Below are 15,012 nucleotides of genomic sequence, written 5' to 3'. Positions count from 1 at the left end.
GTCATGTGACTTGTTTATAAAACTTTTCATTGGTTCATTTTACTTTTGGTTTCCTAAAGATGGAAGGCTTGGTCATATGACCTAAAAATAACACTTTTCATTGGTTTAGAACATTTTTTTTTCCCAAACGATGAAAGCCCCACCTTGTTTCTGGATCATTCAGACTGAAGCTGGCGTCAGCATGAGAGCACCACCATCTCGTGGCTCCGTCGTGGTCATTCCGCGAGCAATCATGGCAGCCGCTCCCCACCGGAAGTCTGCGGGAGTCGGGGGCCCCCAAGACTTTTATACAATCTTCACGGCTGAGGGGACGCTTTTCGAGAATGGAGCCCAAGCCCTAGCAGGCAAGCGTCCGAGTTCCAAAGTGTCCCAGGGCCATTTCAGTGGACCAGGCCCAAAACCGAGGAGCCGTCCGCCATTTTAAGAGCCATGTGGCAGCCGCCTATCGCTGCACTGCAAGAGTGGGAGCAACTCAACAACATGGGGAGCGAGACGCTGTGGCCGCAAGAGCGAGCGCAACTCAGCTAGATGGCCGCCACCTGGGGAGGCCCGTTCACGCCGGCTCCCCCACGCCCCCCCCCCGGGCCGCCGCACGCCAATTTTCGGAGCAGCATTGTAGGATACCAAAACCAGTGCGGCAGTTTACTGGACATCACCTGGGTGCCTGTCGTACATGTTGTGTCAGCCATGTGACACTGGACACAGACCGCTACTGACGAGGCCTCCCCCCGCACCACCCGGGACGCCCCACGCTGTTTTTCTGTGCTGCATTGTAGGATCCCTAAACCAGTGCGGCACCCAGGCGACATCACCTGGGTGCCGTCCAGAACTCTGCACGTTGTGCTGCCTTGGGACTATTCGCACAACAGACCGCTACTGACGAGGCCTCCTCCCGCCCCACCCGGGACGCCCCACGCCAATTTTCGGAGCAGCATTGTAGGATCCCTAAACCAGTGCGGCACCCAGGCGACATCACCTGGGTGCCGTCCAGAACTCTGCATGTTGTGCTGCCTTGGGACTATTCGCACAAAAGACCGCTTCTAACCATTGTTGCTTTTTGTGTGGAGAAATGTTTAAATGTTTTTAGTTTTTGTTCCGTTTGTTAAAGTTAGTAGTTAATAAAGTTTTATAACCTTACTTTGTTGGAGTGTTATCTATTTTTTTTAAAACGGGTGAATGGGGCCTTGATTCGGGTTATTGTCATGTGTGGGCTTTGGAAGTGTGCTGCTGCAGGATCGGACATTTCAAACTCAAATGCACGTTCTTTTTCTTACCTTTCCGAAGCATGGAGCGCAATAGCAGGCAGAGAAAGGGTGATGCACGTGTTGAACACTACCTGACCTGGCAAGTTGCTGGCAGTGCCCCCCCGCCCGCTCCTGAAAGAGGGCACACACACACCGCCGCCCCGAGTACTTCACAAATCTTTAAAAGACCATGCGCTTGTTCATGAGGCTTAAATGGTTTATCACCTCTTCTAGAACCCCTACATCGACCCTCTGACGTTTCATGGAAAAATTACCATGTAACACAATACCAAGCCCTGTCAGCTGAAACCCCCAAGGAATCGTGGGGCATATTATCAAGGGGGTTTATCTCCGCTTTTTTGGCTTTAAAAACCATGAAAGCGGAGATAAAATTATTTCCCTATTATCAAGCTGTCGCTAACACCAGTTAGTGACAGCTAAAAGGAGATAGCGACCATCTTGGGCCCCGCTTTGCATGTCAGTGATACTTATCACTAATGACATGCAAAGTGGCGTGCCAAGATGTTAGCGACTGGAAACAGTCCCTAACATCGCTATCTCCTATTACCAACTTTTGGAGATATTCGCGCTAAGCGCGAATATCTCCAAAATCTAACACCTGCCCTGAGCAGTTCTTAGCCATGTTATCCAATGGGAGGTGGATAACATGGCTAAGAGCATTAGGTCGATAATACATGAATATCGCTGACTTTTCTGCGATAATAGCAAGGTTTATCTGCGATAAAAATCGCCGATGTGCGGCGATAATTTTTGTCTCTAAACAAGTTATAGACAAAAATTATCGCTAGTTGTTCGTAATATGCCCCCGGGTTTTTGCTTGCAGAAATCGGGAGGCGGGAGACTAGCACTGAAATCAGTACTCACACGCCTGAATCAGGAGGATTGGCATGTCTGAATTCTCTACAGCTGGGGCCATAAACTACATCCGCAGGGTTAGGTGATAGCCTGGAACCAGCCTGGCATCTAAAATGGCTGCCGTGCACGACAAAATTGTGGCATTCGAAAAAAGGCAAGATGGCGCAGCCGCTGGAAGAGATATATCAACATATATCAGCCTCCTCAGCCACCCTCAGGAAACATAGGGGATTAGGATATGTCTCCCGCACCCCCTTATACCTAGTACTTTAATTAACGAAGCACAAAATGGCGAATTCCCGTTTCGCTACCAGTTTGCGGCCCAGTTCGCGGCCCGTGAAGCGCTTCTACCGTGAAAAATCATTTTTTTTTTATTTTCCCCACGGGACCCTTTAATAACCCCAACAACATTCCTAGGGGGTCAAGAGGGGGATACCTTGCCCCCTTTCATTAAATTCCCCCTTAGTTTTTCACCTTTTCTTCTCTCTCGATCCTACCGAGAGACAAGATGGCGGCCGCTCCGGACTGTCACGCAGCAAAAAAAAAAAAAAAGCTCACGCACAGCCGCTGGAAGAGATGTATCAACATATATCAGCCTCCTCACCCACCCTCAGGAAACATAGGGGATTAGGATACGTCTCCCGCACCCACTTATAACTAGTAATTTAATTTACGAAGCACAAAATGGCGAATTCCCGTTTCGCTACCAGTTCGCGGCCGCGCTTCTACCGTGAAAAATCATTTTTTTTTTATTTTCCCCACGGGACCCTTTAATAACCCCAACAACATTCCTAGGGGGTCAAGAGGGGGATACCTTGCCCCCTTTCATTAAATTCCCCCTTCGTTTTCCACCTCTTCTTCTCTCTCGATCCTACCGAGAGACAAGATGGCGTCCGCTCCGGACTGTTTAGAATGTTGACAGACACCGGAGAGCCAATCAGCTTTCTGCGCGCAAAGTTCCGATAAGCGAAAAGTAAGCGGACCGGATCGCTGCCCGGAGCGCTGTTACAGATATATATCTTGATTTAAACGTTAATTTCTCAAAAACTACTGGAGCACATATATTGAGACCTAGCAAAGGCACATCGGGCTAACAGTCCCTACAATTTTGCCAAGTTTCGTGCAAATCCATTCAGCCGTTCGAGCTAAAAGTGAGTCCAACCGCCCTATGGAAAACTCAATGCAAAAAACGCGTTTTGGGACCCCCCTTTTTTCTCAGCCCCCCCTTGACGAAACCCCACCAAATTTTCAGGGGCTGCTCAGAAACAAAATGTGCCATTTTCCTGAAAATTTCAGCCGATTCCGTCCACAAACGCCAAAGTTATTAGACATAGAATTTTCAAAAGTCCCATAGGGAAAAAATCCTAACTATATATACCTACTGGCGATAGCCAGTAGGTAATATATATATATATATATATATATATATATATATATATATATATATATATATACTAAAACGTACCCACGAAGAGCGCTCCAAAATCGGGGAGAGGTGAACCAGCGTGTGGATATATATATATATATATATATATATATATATATATATATATATATATATATATATATATATATATATATACCTACTGGCGGTCGCCAGTAGGTAGTTATAGTTAGGATTATTTTCAATGCAAAATCTCAAGATTCTATTGTGAATAACTTTGGCGCCGGTTGAGGAATCTGCCTGAAAATGTCCTCATATTTGCCTCGCGGCGCTCTGGTCCTTTCCTGAACGTTTGGTTTGGGGGGGATTCGTCAAGCGGGGGCCAAGATAAAAGGGGGGTCCCAAAACGTGTTTTCCCCATGTTAATTTCCATAGGGCGGTCGATCTCACTTTTAGCCCGAACGGCTGAATGGATTTCCACCAAACTTGGCAAAATTGTAGGGACTGGTAGCCCGATGTGCCTTTGCTATGTCTCAAGATATGTGCTCCAGTGGATTTTGAGTAATTTAGGTTCCGAAAAAAATATATATCTATATGCGCGCCCCGGTACGCGCTACACAAGTTCGCGCGCGGAAAGCTGATTGGCTCTCGGGTGTCTGTAAACATTCCAAACAGTCCGGAGCGGCTGCCATCTTGTGTCTCGGTAGGATCGAGACACAAGAGGTTGCAAAAACAAATGGGGACATGACCATAAGGGGGCAGAGTAGACCCCCCCTGACCCTCTAGGTTTGATGTGGGGGCTATTAAAGGGCCCCACGGGACAAAAATACAATTTTTTTTTTCGATTTGCGCAGGGGGAGCGCCGGGTACGCGCACCGGAGAGCGGACCGGGGAGCGTAGCATGGGGAAAACCCAGTTCATTCTCTGCGCCACCTTTACGACCCTTTCTTGCGTCAATACGCCCCTTTTGCATACATAATACCTGACGTAGCTATAATGTGGCGCAGGGGTTTACAAAGTGACGCATCTACCTAGATGTGTCACTTTGTAAATATAACTCAATAATGTGCATGTTTTACGCTGCTGATGCGCCACAAAAAGTGACGTACCGGTGGCGTAAAAGTACAAAGTGACGCATCTACCTAGATGCGTCACTTTGTAAATATGACTCAATAAGGTACATTTTTAACAGCACTGGTGCGTCACAAAAAGTGACGTACCGGTGGCGTAAAAGTGACGCATGGACTCATAAATGAGGCCTTCAGTCTTCTACTCATGCGTCATATTAAATATAGGAAGCATTATGTCGCAAGTACTTACAGATACGTCAGTATTTCAGACGTATCTGTAAGCGCAAAAGTGATGCATTGCTGGAGTGTGTCACAAAAATGATGCAACTCCAGCAATGCATCCTTTCAAATGGGGCCAGGCCCATGTGAAAGGGCCTGCATCAGTGTTACGCCTGCTGTCAAACAGGCGCAAGATTTGGACGCAACAGTGTCATAAAAGTGACGCAGTGATATCTCATAGATTTCACTGCGTCACCTCTACGACCCTTTCTTGCGTCAATTCGTCCCTTTTGCATACATTACACCTGACGTAGGTATAATGTGGCGCAGGGGTTTACAAAGTGACGCATCTACCTAGATGTGTCACTATGTAAATATGACTCAATAAGGTGCATTTTTAACAGCACTGGTGCGTCACAAAAAATGAGGCACCGGTGGCGTAAAAGTGACGCATGGCCTCAGAAATGAGGCCTTCAGTCTTCTAGTCATGCGTCATATTAAATATATGACGTATTATGTCGCAAGTACTTACAGATACGTCAGTATTTCAGACGTATCTGTAAGCGCAAAAGAGATGCATTGTTGGAGTGTGTCACAAAAATGATGCAACTCCAGCAATGCATCTTTTCTTACCCTTCCTCACCCCCGTTCCTTTTCTACATTTTCTTTGAATATCCACATTCCCCATGTTCACTCTCCTTCTCCTTACTTTCCTTCCCAACACTCACCTTCTTTCAGTCCCCCTACTTCACTTCCTTTCTCCTCTCATACCTTTCGGTTCTTTCTTACTCATTTTCCTTTCCTTTATCAATGCACTCCACTTCACTTACTCTTTTTCATTTTTTTAAGAATATAGCTTTTTGATGAGAATTGGAGGTAGTTCTGAAAAGAACTTTTTTTTTCTTCTTTTTTTAGAACAAAAACAGGGAATGGAAACTGCTCAACAGGAGCAAAAAAATAAATAAAAATTAGGGCTGGGAACGGCAGCGATGGTTCTCCAATGCTCGAACCATGAGCAGAACACTTTGCTCCCCATAGCAAAGTAGCTGATCAGTCTCTGCATTTAAGGACGCCTTTGTTAAATGCAGGCTGAATGTTCGGAACCAGCTCTTGTGATCTCCCCCTCACCAATGTTGTTGGTCCTCCGGTTGATGTAGAGGCACCATCACTGGGAACCTCTTGTGCCAGAGCCCTGACACTTTCCCGGGCAAAATTCTGGGGGTGCCTCCCCTCCACATGGCGAATCATTGTGGAGTTCCCAAAATAATATTTTTTAGTGGGGTCACCCCATGACAGGACTGTGTGACAGATCCTGCACTCCACTTTTGGAGCATTTACCTTCTTCTGGTCATCAGGTATGGAAAAAAAATTCCAGATGAAATGTTCTTTGACTTTTGGCTGAGGAGGCTCTTCATCGATTAATTCATTGGAGTCATCTTCACTGCTGGATGGTCTGGCAGCCATGATAATCCAAGATATCCAACAAAGAACCGAGAGCAAAAAGGCAGGTCTTTCAGTCACAAAAGTGAAAGAAGAAGTGAAGGAAATGGGTGGGGATTTCATTCTTTGTAAAAGAAAAACTGTTAGCAACCAATGAAAAGTGTTATTTTAAGGTCACATGACTTGACGCGCTTACGCTGCGCGCACCGAAGCGCTTCCGGGGGCGCTAACGCGGTGTGAACGTAGGCACTTCCGGGGGCGCATACGCGGCACGAACGAAGGCGCTTCCGAGGGCGCTTACGCGGCGCGCCTAAGTGACGTTTTGATATTTTCACGGAAATGCAAAATCATTTTCATTTCCTTATTCAAAAATACTGCTTTTATATGTATGGTACTAAATGTCTTCTGTTATTTACTTTTCATTCATATTTTTTTTCACGAACGCAAGTAGCGCTCTGGGTGCGCTTTCCGGAGAGCTTACCAGTGCGCGCACCCAGAGCGCCCCAGGAAAAAATGATAAAAAAAATAAAAACATTTACAAATATTATAAAAAATAAAAAAATAATTAATACTTACACAAAACAGCAAATTAAAAAAAAATCGTAGGTTAGAAACTCGACATAGAAAGGAATTAGCTTTTAAAAAACCTTTGAAATTCACTGAAAAAACCACAGGTTTCACACCAGTTATAGTTAGCTGGAAATTTTACTGACATAAAACCATTGAAATTCCACGTTGAAGTTGGTTGGACTCACTATAACTTGCGCACCTGCAACGCACTGCTGATGACGTCACAGATTACATCACTCATGACATGGTCAGTGACATCACTCATGACATCACTGATGACACCATCCTTGTGACAGAGTAACAGACCTCCTTTCAGTGTAATGTAACCCTTGAAACACATATTCAAAAATAGAAACTAAAATTTTCATATAAATAGAGATACCCATACCAGTTACAACAACCAATTCAGTAATACCACCATCTATATACACATCCACTCATTCACCAACAGTTCTATATAGTCACTCATACATATACTCACTCATCATATGTAGTGATACACCTATACATCCTGTTACACACCGACAGTCATCCAAAAGTTACTCACACACATACTCACACATGCAAATAAACTATTGAACATCTATTTATTTGCATATACAACTATACACACACTACCACCTTACTTCTAAGGAAACTTACACATACTTACTCTCTTAAACAAACACTTATAGAAACACATACTTATTTAAACAGAAATTCTTACAATCTCTCACTCTCACATATACTCACTTATAAACATCAATACTCACATATACTAGAGTAAAACATATGTCGTTACTGATAAAGACACTAGTGAGACAGTCATTCACTCACTAACACACACATATACACACTCATCCACCCTTATAATCCTACACATATGCTGTCTTCAAAACACATACAAACATTGAGTCAGTCATTGATGCATCTATGTGCCAAGTAACACCCCCACCAAACCATACAGACACTCATACTGATACTAAAAAAACATCTAATAACCCATATACATACACATGTAGCTACTCACCAACCCATGCAGCCACTTATACACAAAGTGAAACACTGATACAAACATTTAAATATTTAAACAATACTTGCTAATATATGTATTCACTAAGATACACTTAATAAGCCAGTTAACCAATCAATTTTTTTTTCAAAAAACATCCATTAAGACACTTATTTAAAAAAAATTTCTTCCATCGACCTTTACATATACATAAATAAAACATTTATTTTTCATAAAGACACACATTCACTGGATGGTGTCATCAGTGATGTCATGAGTGATGTCACTGACCATGTCATGAGTGATGTAATATGTGACGTCATCAGCAGTGCATTGCAGGCGCGCAAGTTACAGTGAGTCCAACTAACTATAACGTGGAATTTCAATGGTTTTATGTCAGTAAATTTTCCAGCTAACTATAACTGGTGTGAAACCTATGGTTTTTTCAGTGAATTTAATAGGTTTTTTAAATGCTAATTCCTAACTATAACTGGTGTGATATCTATGGTTTTTTCAGTGACTATATATATATATATATATATATATATCCGGAGTAAAACCAGCAGAAAAATCCAGCATGGGAACAAAGGGCCAATCCAACAAGAAACAACTATGATGGAGAACCACGTGGAACTCACTGTAATTAATCTTACTGATAAAATACTTTCTGTAAATGAGACCAAAGTATTACAACTAGGACTGTCTTTTTGCCCAGACTCAAACTTTGATTATGCCGATGTGCGAGCAGATTTGTATAAATTTGAAAGGAAATTAAAATTGTGCAAGATACATGCAGGCAAAAACATATCAGAACAGAGAGGAAATGGATTTATGCACAGGAGGTCACTCAATAGGAGACATTCCGATCCTCACCACACTGACAACATTCGGAACTCAACACAGTCAGACCAGTGGTTCAATCATAGTAGATCCCTTTGATACAGCAATTGGGACACAGGTGACTAACCTTACAGATAGTCTCATTAATGCCCCGGTCGGTACTACCTTTCGGAGGAAGAGTAAATTTGTGCCTATTACACCCAGGGACAATGTGGATGTATTCAGTGACCTAGTGAAAGGGGATTTGGACAAACTCCTTGCGACACGTTCCCCAAGTAAGAACTTTAGCAAGGAGCAGTGGAATGTGATCCAGAATCTGAAACAAGACACAAACACGATAATCAAACCCTCAGATAAGGGTGGAAATATTGTGCTCATGCCCAGGGGGATGTATATGGATGAGGCAAAAAGACAACTACATGCTATTGCAAAGTAGACAAAATATATTTAACCAATTTACAAGAGAAATACTACAAGAGACTAGAGCACTGGCGAGATAAAGGACTATTAATGTGGGATGAAGAACGAGATCTGCATAAGGATAATCCCACAACACCAACATTTTATCTATTGCCGAAAGTGCACAAAAGCATGACGAGACCACCAGGGAGACCAATAGTTTCATCCATAAACAGTTTTTTGAGCACACTAGTATCTACATTGACTATTTTTTCTTTCCTTATGTACAAGAGTTATCATCTTACATAAGAGATACCACCGATTTTATACACAAAATATCCAATTTGAAAGTCAATGATCAATGTTGGTTGGTGTGCCTTGATGCCGAGTCCCTTTACACCAGTATTAGACATCAGGACGGCATCAAGGCATGCCAGTTCTTTCTAAAGCAAAGGAGGATGGAATATTGGGAGCATACATGTATGTTACTAGAAATGATCCAACTGTGTCTGAATGAAAATATTTTTTTATTTGACCGAATCTACTACAGGCAACAACAGGGTACTTCCATGGGCACCTGCTTCGCCCCTAGCTACGCCAACTTGTTGGTTGGCTGGTGGGAGAAGCAGGTGCTCTGGAATGATCTCACAGAAAAGTGGGCACTAACTGTGATAAAATGGACGCGATATATAGATGACGTCTTTTTTATTTGGAGGGGGTCTGAAGAAAACCTGAACTGTTTTATTGACTGTTTAAACATGAATGAGGCGAATTTGAAATTCACAAGACATTACAGCCAAACAACAGTAGACTTTCTAGATGTCAAAGTTTCAAGTGGGCAACCATCTAACCACAACACTTTTCAGTAAAGACACAGCTGGAAATTCGTTACTCCACTCTTCTAGCACCCACCCACCCAGCTTCAGAAGGTGGAATCCCATTTAGTGAGTTCTTGAGGGCAAAACGGAACTGTTCGGAAGAACCCCAGTTCCAAAAAACAAAACAAGAGATGAAAGAGCGATTCTCAGCTAGAGAATACTCACAGAAATCACTAAAAGAAAAAGAAAACAGAGTGGATAAAGTAAGTAGAGAAGAAGCATTAACAGCTAGAAAAAGTATCTCCAAAACAAATGCCAAAATGCCCGAAATCAGATTCATAACTAAGAACTGTGGCCAATCCTACCAAATACGGAAAATCTTGAAGAATAGATCGGATATACTTAGACAGGATCCCATTCTAAGAAACTCCATTGGTACTACCCCAGGCATAGCATATAGACGTGGACAATCTTTAAAAGATTGTCTAGTACAGAGCCATTTAGTACCAAAAGAAACAGACTGGTTAAGAACAAGTAAAGGATTCAAGAAATGTGGCAATTGTAAGGCCTGTAAGAATAGTCAAAACTGTAATGATATCTTTCTCCCCAAAACGAAAAAGAAATGGGAAATTAAGTCCCTTATAACATGTTCCACCGAATTTGTGGTATACCTAATACGTTGTCCGTGTGACCTATGGTACATAGGGTCAACAACTGCACCGGTAAAGAAACGCACTTTGAAGCACTGGCATGCGATTACTAACAAAGATTTTTCTTATAGTACCGCAAGACACTGTAGCCGGTTCCATCAGAGTAAAACGTCGGAGGCCAAATATATAGGGATAGCCACAGTTAAAAGTGATATCAGAGGCGGAGATAGGATAGCTGCATTGCGGAAATTGGAGTCAAGATTGATTTTGTTGGCAGGAACTCGATACCCGGGGGGCCTTAATATGGATGAAGAGTTACACTCTCACCTATAAGCAGAACAAGAATTGATTTAGGTACAGGGCTAGATGATAGACTGATGCTGGGCTGATTATCCATTTTTTTAAATCTTTGTTTTAAATTCCCCACCCCGTACACCCTCACACCCTACACCAGCCAATTAGCGTTATACAAATGGGCCATGTGATCTCGAATTTCTGTTAAAATATTCCATGATGTACTTTCCCCTGAAACAGAAATGTATGATTATCAATACCGTAGCAAACCAACGCCTTCTCTTCTCTTGTTTGTTGTAGGTGGGAGCGGGAAGAAACCTCAGAAGAAATCCTTTGGACTATGTATTTACAAACCATGAACTCTTGATTATTCAGAGAATTATTGTCTACAAACCGATATATATACAATGGGGAACTAAGAATGTAAAAGAGGGTACTATACCTTTAAACAAAATTGTGGATACTGTTGTATGATTCATTTATTTCTCTGGTTAATTTTGATAACAAACAAATGTAGATTGGTACTAAACCTTAATCAGAGATCACTGATGGGCCAAGATACTTAAACTAATGAATGCCCAAATAAGCTGTTTTTCTGCAATTTTTCACACAATATGTATAACACGTGCACATAAAAATCAATGACTGTTAATTGATTGGAATAATTCATGAGTTTTAAACATGAAATTTATGAGTACTGACTTCAAGTACGTGATTGTTTTATGTTTGTGAACAATAAAGTTAATAACGGAAAAAATGTGGATACACCTTTAAAAGTGGTGTGGGAGGAACGCGGGTCATGTGACCAAGAACAACCAGGGTTGTTCGAAACGCGTTGTCCTCTATCGTTTGCTGTGCCACAATAAATCACCAAAAAGGACTACGGGCTCATCTGAATTCTTTTTCCTTACCGGAATTCTGTTGTATGTATGTATATGTATATGTATATGTATATATATATATATATATATATGTATATGTATATATATATATATATATATATATATATATATATATACATATATACATACATACATACACACACATTTTTCAATTTAAAGAAATAAAAAAGATCTATTTATTTCAATGTATTATGAAGTGTTGTACATTGTCTTTCAATCACTTCAGAGTGGCAAAGAGTGTGAAGGCTGGCATGGGGCTGTTAAGAGTCCAATTAGGTGTGTTAACTGACTTTCTTCAATTGAGATCACTGTTCTGTGTGATGATTATTAGAATCAAAGGACTGGAAACTTGGTGTCCGTATGATGGAGTTGGGTATCAATATGATCAAGGTGAATGGAGGCATTGCTAGGCTAGAAGGCCAGTCATAAAAGACATGAAGTCTAGCTCGGCTGCCACAGCACAATCATCTTGATCTTAGCTGCATTTATGTTCTTTTGCTCAGTGAAACACACTGCATAGGTATTAGACAATGATGGCCTGTTTACCTGGTTGGTTTTCATGCTGTCAGTGGATTTGATTGTAGAGTTCTTAAGTTCAGAACTTCACAAACGCTGGGAATGAGAAAATGAGTTTCACCATAAGCAGGTGACCATGGGGTATGTTAGAAGCTGTAGCACACCTGACTCCCCTGTTCCAATCCAGTCTTATTGAAAACAGGGCCATAATAAGGTATTTTAGCACAGGTTTGTTAAAGCAGAGGAGGGATAATCAGACTGTGACAAATATCTGGATATGTTTATTTTACCGGGCACAGACTATGAAAACTGAATCAGAACACTAACTTTGATGACCAGAGGCATCACAGTTAAAACAATACAATTTACTGAGCAAAAAGTGTTGTTGATTGTGAGGCACCAGTCTAGGGAAGAATGCCTAAGTCTAGGAGTGGGTTTTGTGTGAGGCACTTAGGCAGGCTGGAGAGGCATAGAGACAGCAATGGCACAAAAAAGAAGAGTGTTTGTTACACAAAAGGCACTGTAGGAGTCCAATACAGAGACCTAATTATTTTCTGGGTCTTATCGGGCACCACAGGATATTCCAAAAGATGAACACTTAGGAGAAAAAAATCATACACTGCAAAAAGGAAAGGAACGTTGAGCTCAAACTAATTCTTGATGTGTCTGGAAAGATCTGGATGTAGCATGTGTGTCTAAAAGTGGAAACGTGGGGCAAAGTGCAAAGTGAAACTGGATAACAGTATTAGATTTAACTAACTCCTCTGTGAGTACATATGTTAAATCAGCGACATCTTCGAACAGCATAGACAAGTTTTTTTCAAACAGTTAAAACACACAAAACTAAACCAGGAAATGCCATTCTACTGTTCCCTGTTTATATCTGCAACGGCACAGGAAGTAAGGCTTAGCACATAAGCCAGCAAGTAAAATTAAAATAAATACAATTCTGCAATTAACAGCCACAAACATTTTGGCTTTGAAGATCAATAAATACAATGCAGATTGCCCGACAGCAGAAGCTCTGCTTTACCTTTGGAATTTGCAAGGCCATAATCGAATCCTTGAACACTGCTTCCACTTGCTCCTTTGGTGAAGGCTTGCACTGAGAAAGGGCTGGGAGGTGGAGTCTGGGCACTTTGTTCCAGAAGAATTTGTTCTGGGAAAGAAAAGAGTTAATTCAATCACAAACAGTTTAGCTTTACTTATAGGACTGGACTTTAACAGTATTGTCTATATTCAATCAATCAAAGCATTCTGCAAAACATGCTCACCAACATCTAGTCGGCTATATACTGTGAAATAAGGAACAGAATATGAAAATAAATAACAAATACACTTGTAAAGAAAGTGCAATATATTATACTAAGGTGAGAAAGTACTATACAAATGCTGATAATCTAAATCTTTACAGAAAAGGCATCATGTTATAAGAAAAGTATTGCGGACTGTGTAAAAAAAATATGGAACAAAGGAATGAGGCATGGAAGGACAAGTTAGGAAACTATGAAAGCAGCTAAATGAAGGCCAGAAGAATAAGTTCCTTACCTTTGGTAACCCTTATCTGGTAGAGAAAGGGTCTACCCGCAGATTCCTTATCTTAGAATCCTCCCCAGGCGCCAGACTAGATCCGGAAATTCTTTCAGCAGTACCTCTGCACGTCTGTGGAGGGCATCGAGCAACAATGCAGCTACGTTGTATATCAAATGTAATGTCAACGGAGTTCACATAAGCCCTCCTCCGACACTCTGATGTCAGTTCTTTATGACTATTTCCACACCAACAACACTGAGCCAAGTAGAGAAACAGTTTCAGGAAACAGTGTGCCAAAAAGGGGAAACTCTTGTATCAATAAGTACAGATAGAAAGAACAACAATAGAAGGCAAGAGGGGATCTAGGAGACCACAGAGCCTTCAGTTCACATAGAGGGGAGGATGGGTGGGTCGATAAGGAATCTGCTGCTAGATCGTGTTTCTCCCAGCAAAGGAGTTACTGAAGGTATGTAACTTGTCTATCTGATAGGGACATCTTGCTGCATATTCCTCCACTTAAAATCAGATACCCAAGCAATACCATCCTTGGAGTAGGGGCTCCGAACCAGCCTGAAAGACCACCAAATAGGAGAAGCCGGTCCAAATGATAGAAGGGGCCAGACTATCAAAAACAAAGATAGGTGAAGCAAGATGTTCACCGAAGGACTGATCTCAAGGATGACTATAGAAAGCTTATAGGGAGTAGAAAGCTACAAAACGGAGAGAAACAAGGAAACAAACTTGTAAAAGAGTCAGCCCCAAAAACGGAGGCAACCTACGATCGGGGATGCAAAGGAACCAAGACAACAGTCCAGAGAGTCCAAAAGTAACGCAAGGAGCATATACAGTGAGCTTAGCTGCAGTGAACATATACAACGATTAAAAAGCACCCACCGATCATCAAGGATGTTATCCTGAAAAACAGATTTTGAAAAAAGAGACCTCCATTCAAGAATGATGAAGAACAGAGAGAACAATGAATGCTGAAGAGCATTGCTAGAAAAACAAGAACAGTAATAAGAAACCACTCTTACTCTGAAAACCTTGACAAATATAGAAGGCATCCTCCGTACTAATGTAACATAGATGCTCATTGAAGAGAAGGAAGAAAACAGACAAGTGAAACCATGAAGGTCACCAAGAAGGTGTAGGCAAAATGCAGCAAAGTACACTGTATAGAATTCCAGATGACCATATGTGCACACACACACACACATATATCAGAGCAGAGGTACTAACCAGCTGGTGTGTGTCTGCGCGAAGGGG

At 41.8% G+C, this 15,012-nt stretch overlaps 1 protein-coding gene across 12 annotated transcripts in view; it reads right to left on the bottom strand.

Moving 5' to 3' along the window:
• MYCBP2 (MYC binding protein 2) overlaps positions 1-15,012 on the bottom strand; it is a 2,065,574-nt gene that overhangs the window by 756,108 nt on the left and 1,294,454 nt on the right. For all 12 annotated transcript variants that reach the window (XM_086934832.1, XM_086934837.1, XM_086934835.1 and 9 more), the window contains one exon: positions 13,247-13,372. In XM_086934832.1, the coding sequence (XP_086790958.1) occupies positions 13,247-13,372 (126 nt within the window). The remainder of the gene's footprint in view (positions 1-13,246; positions 13,373-15,012) is intronic.

Source organism: Lissotriton vulgaris, chromosome 8 (genome assembly GCF_964263255.1).
Source record: "Lissotriton vulgaris chromosome 8, aLisVul1.2, whole genome shotgun sequence".
Taxonomy (NCBI): Eukaryota; Metazoa; Chordata; class Amphibia; order Caudata; family Salamandridae; genus Lissotriton; species Lissotriton vulgaris.
The sequence above is the reverse complement of the archived record's forward strand: the minus strand, read 5'-3'. Positions and strand labels throughout refer to the sequence as shown.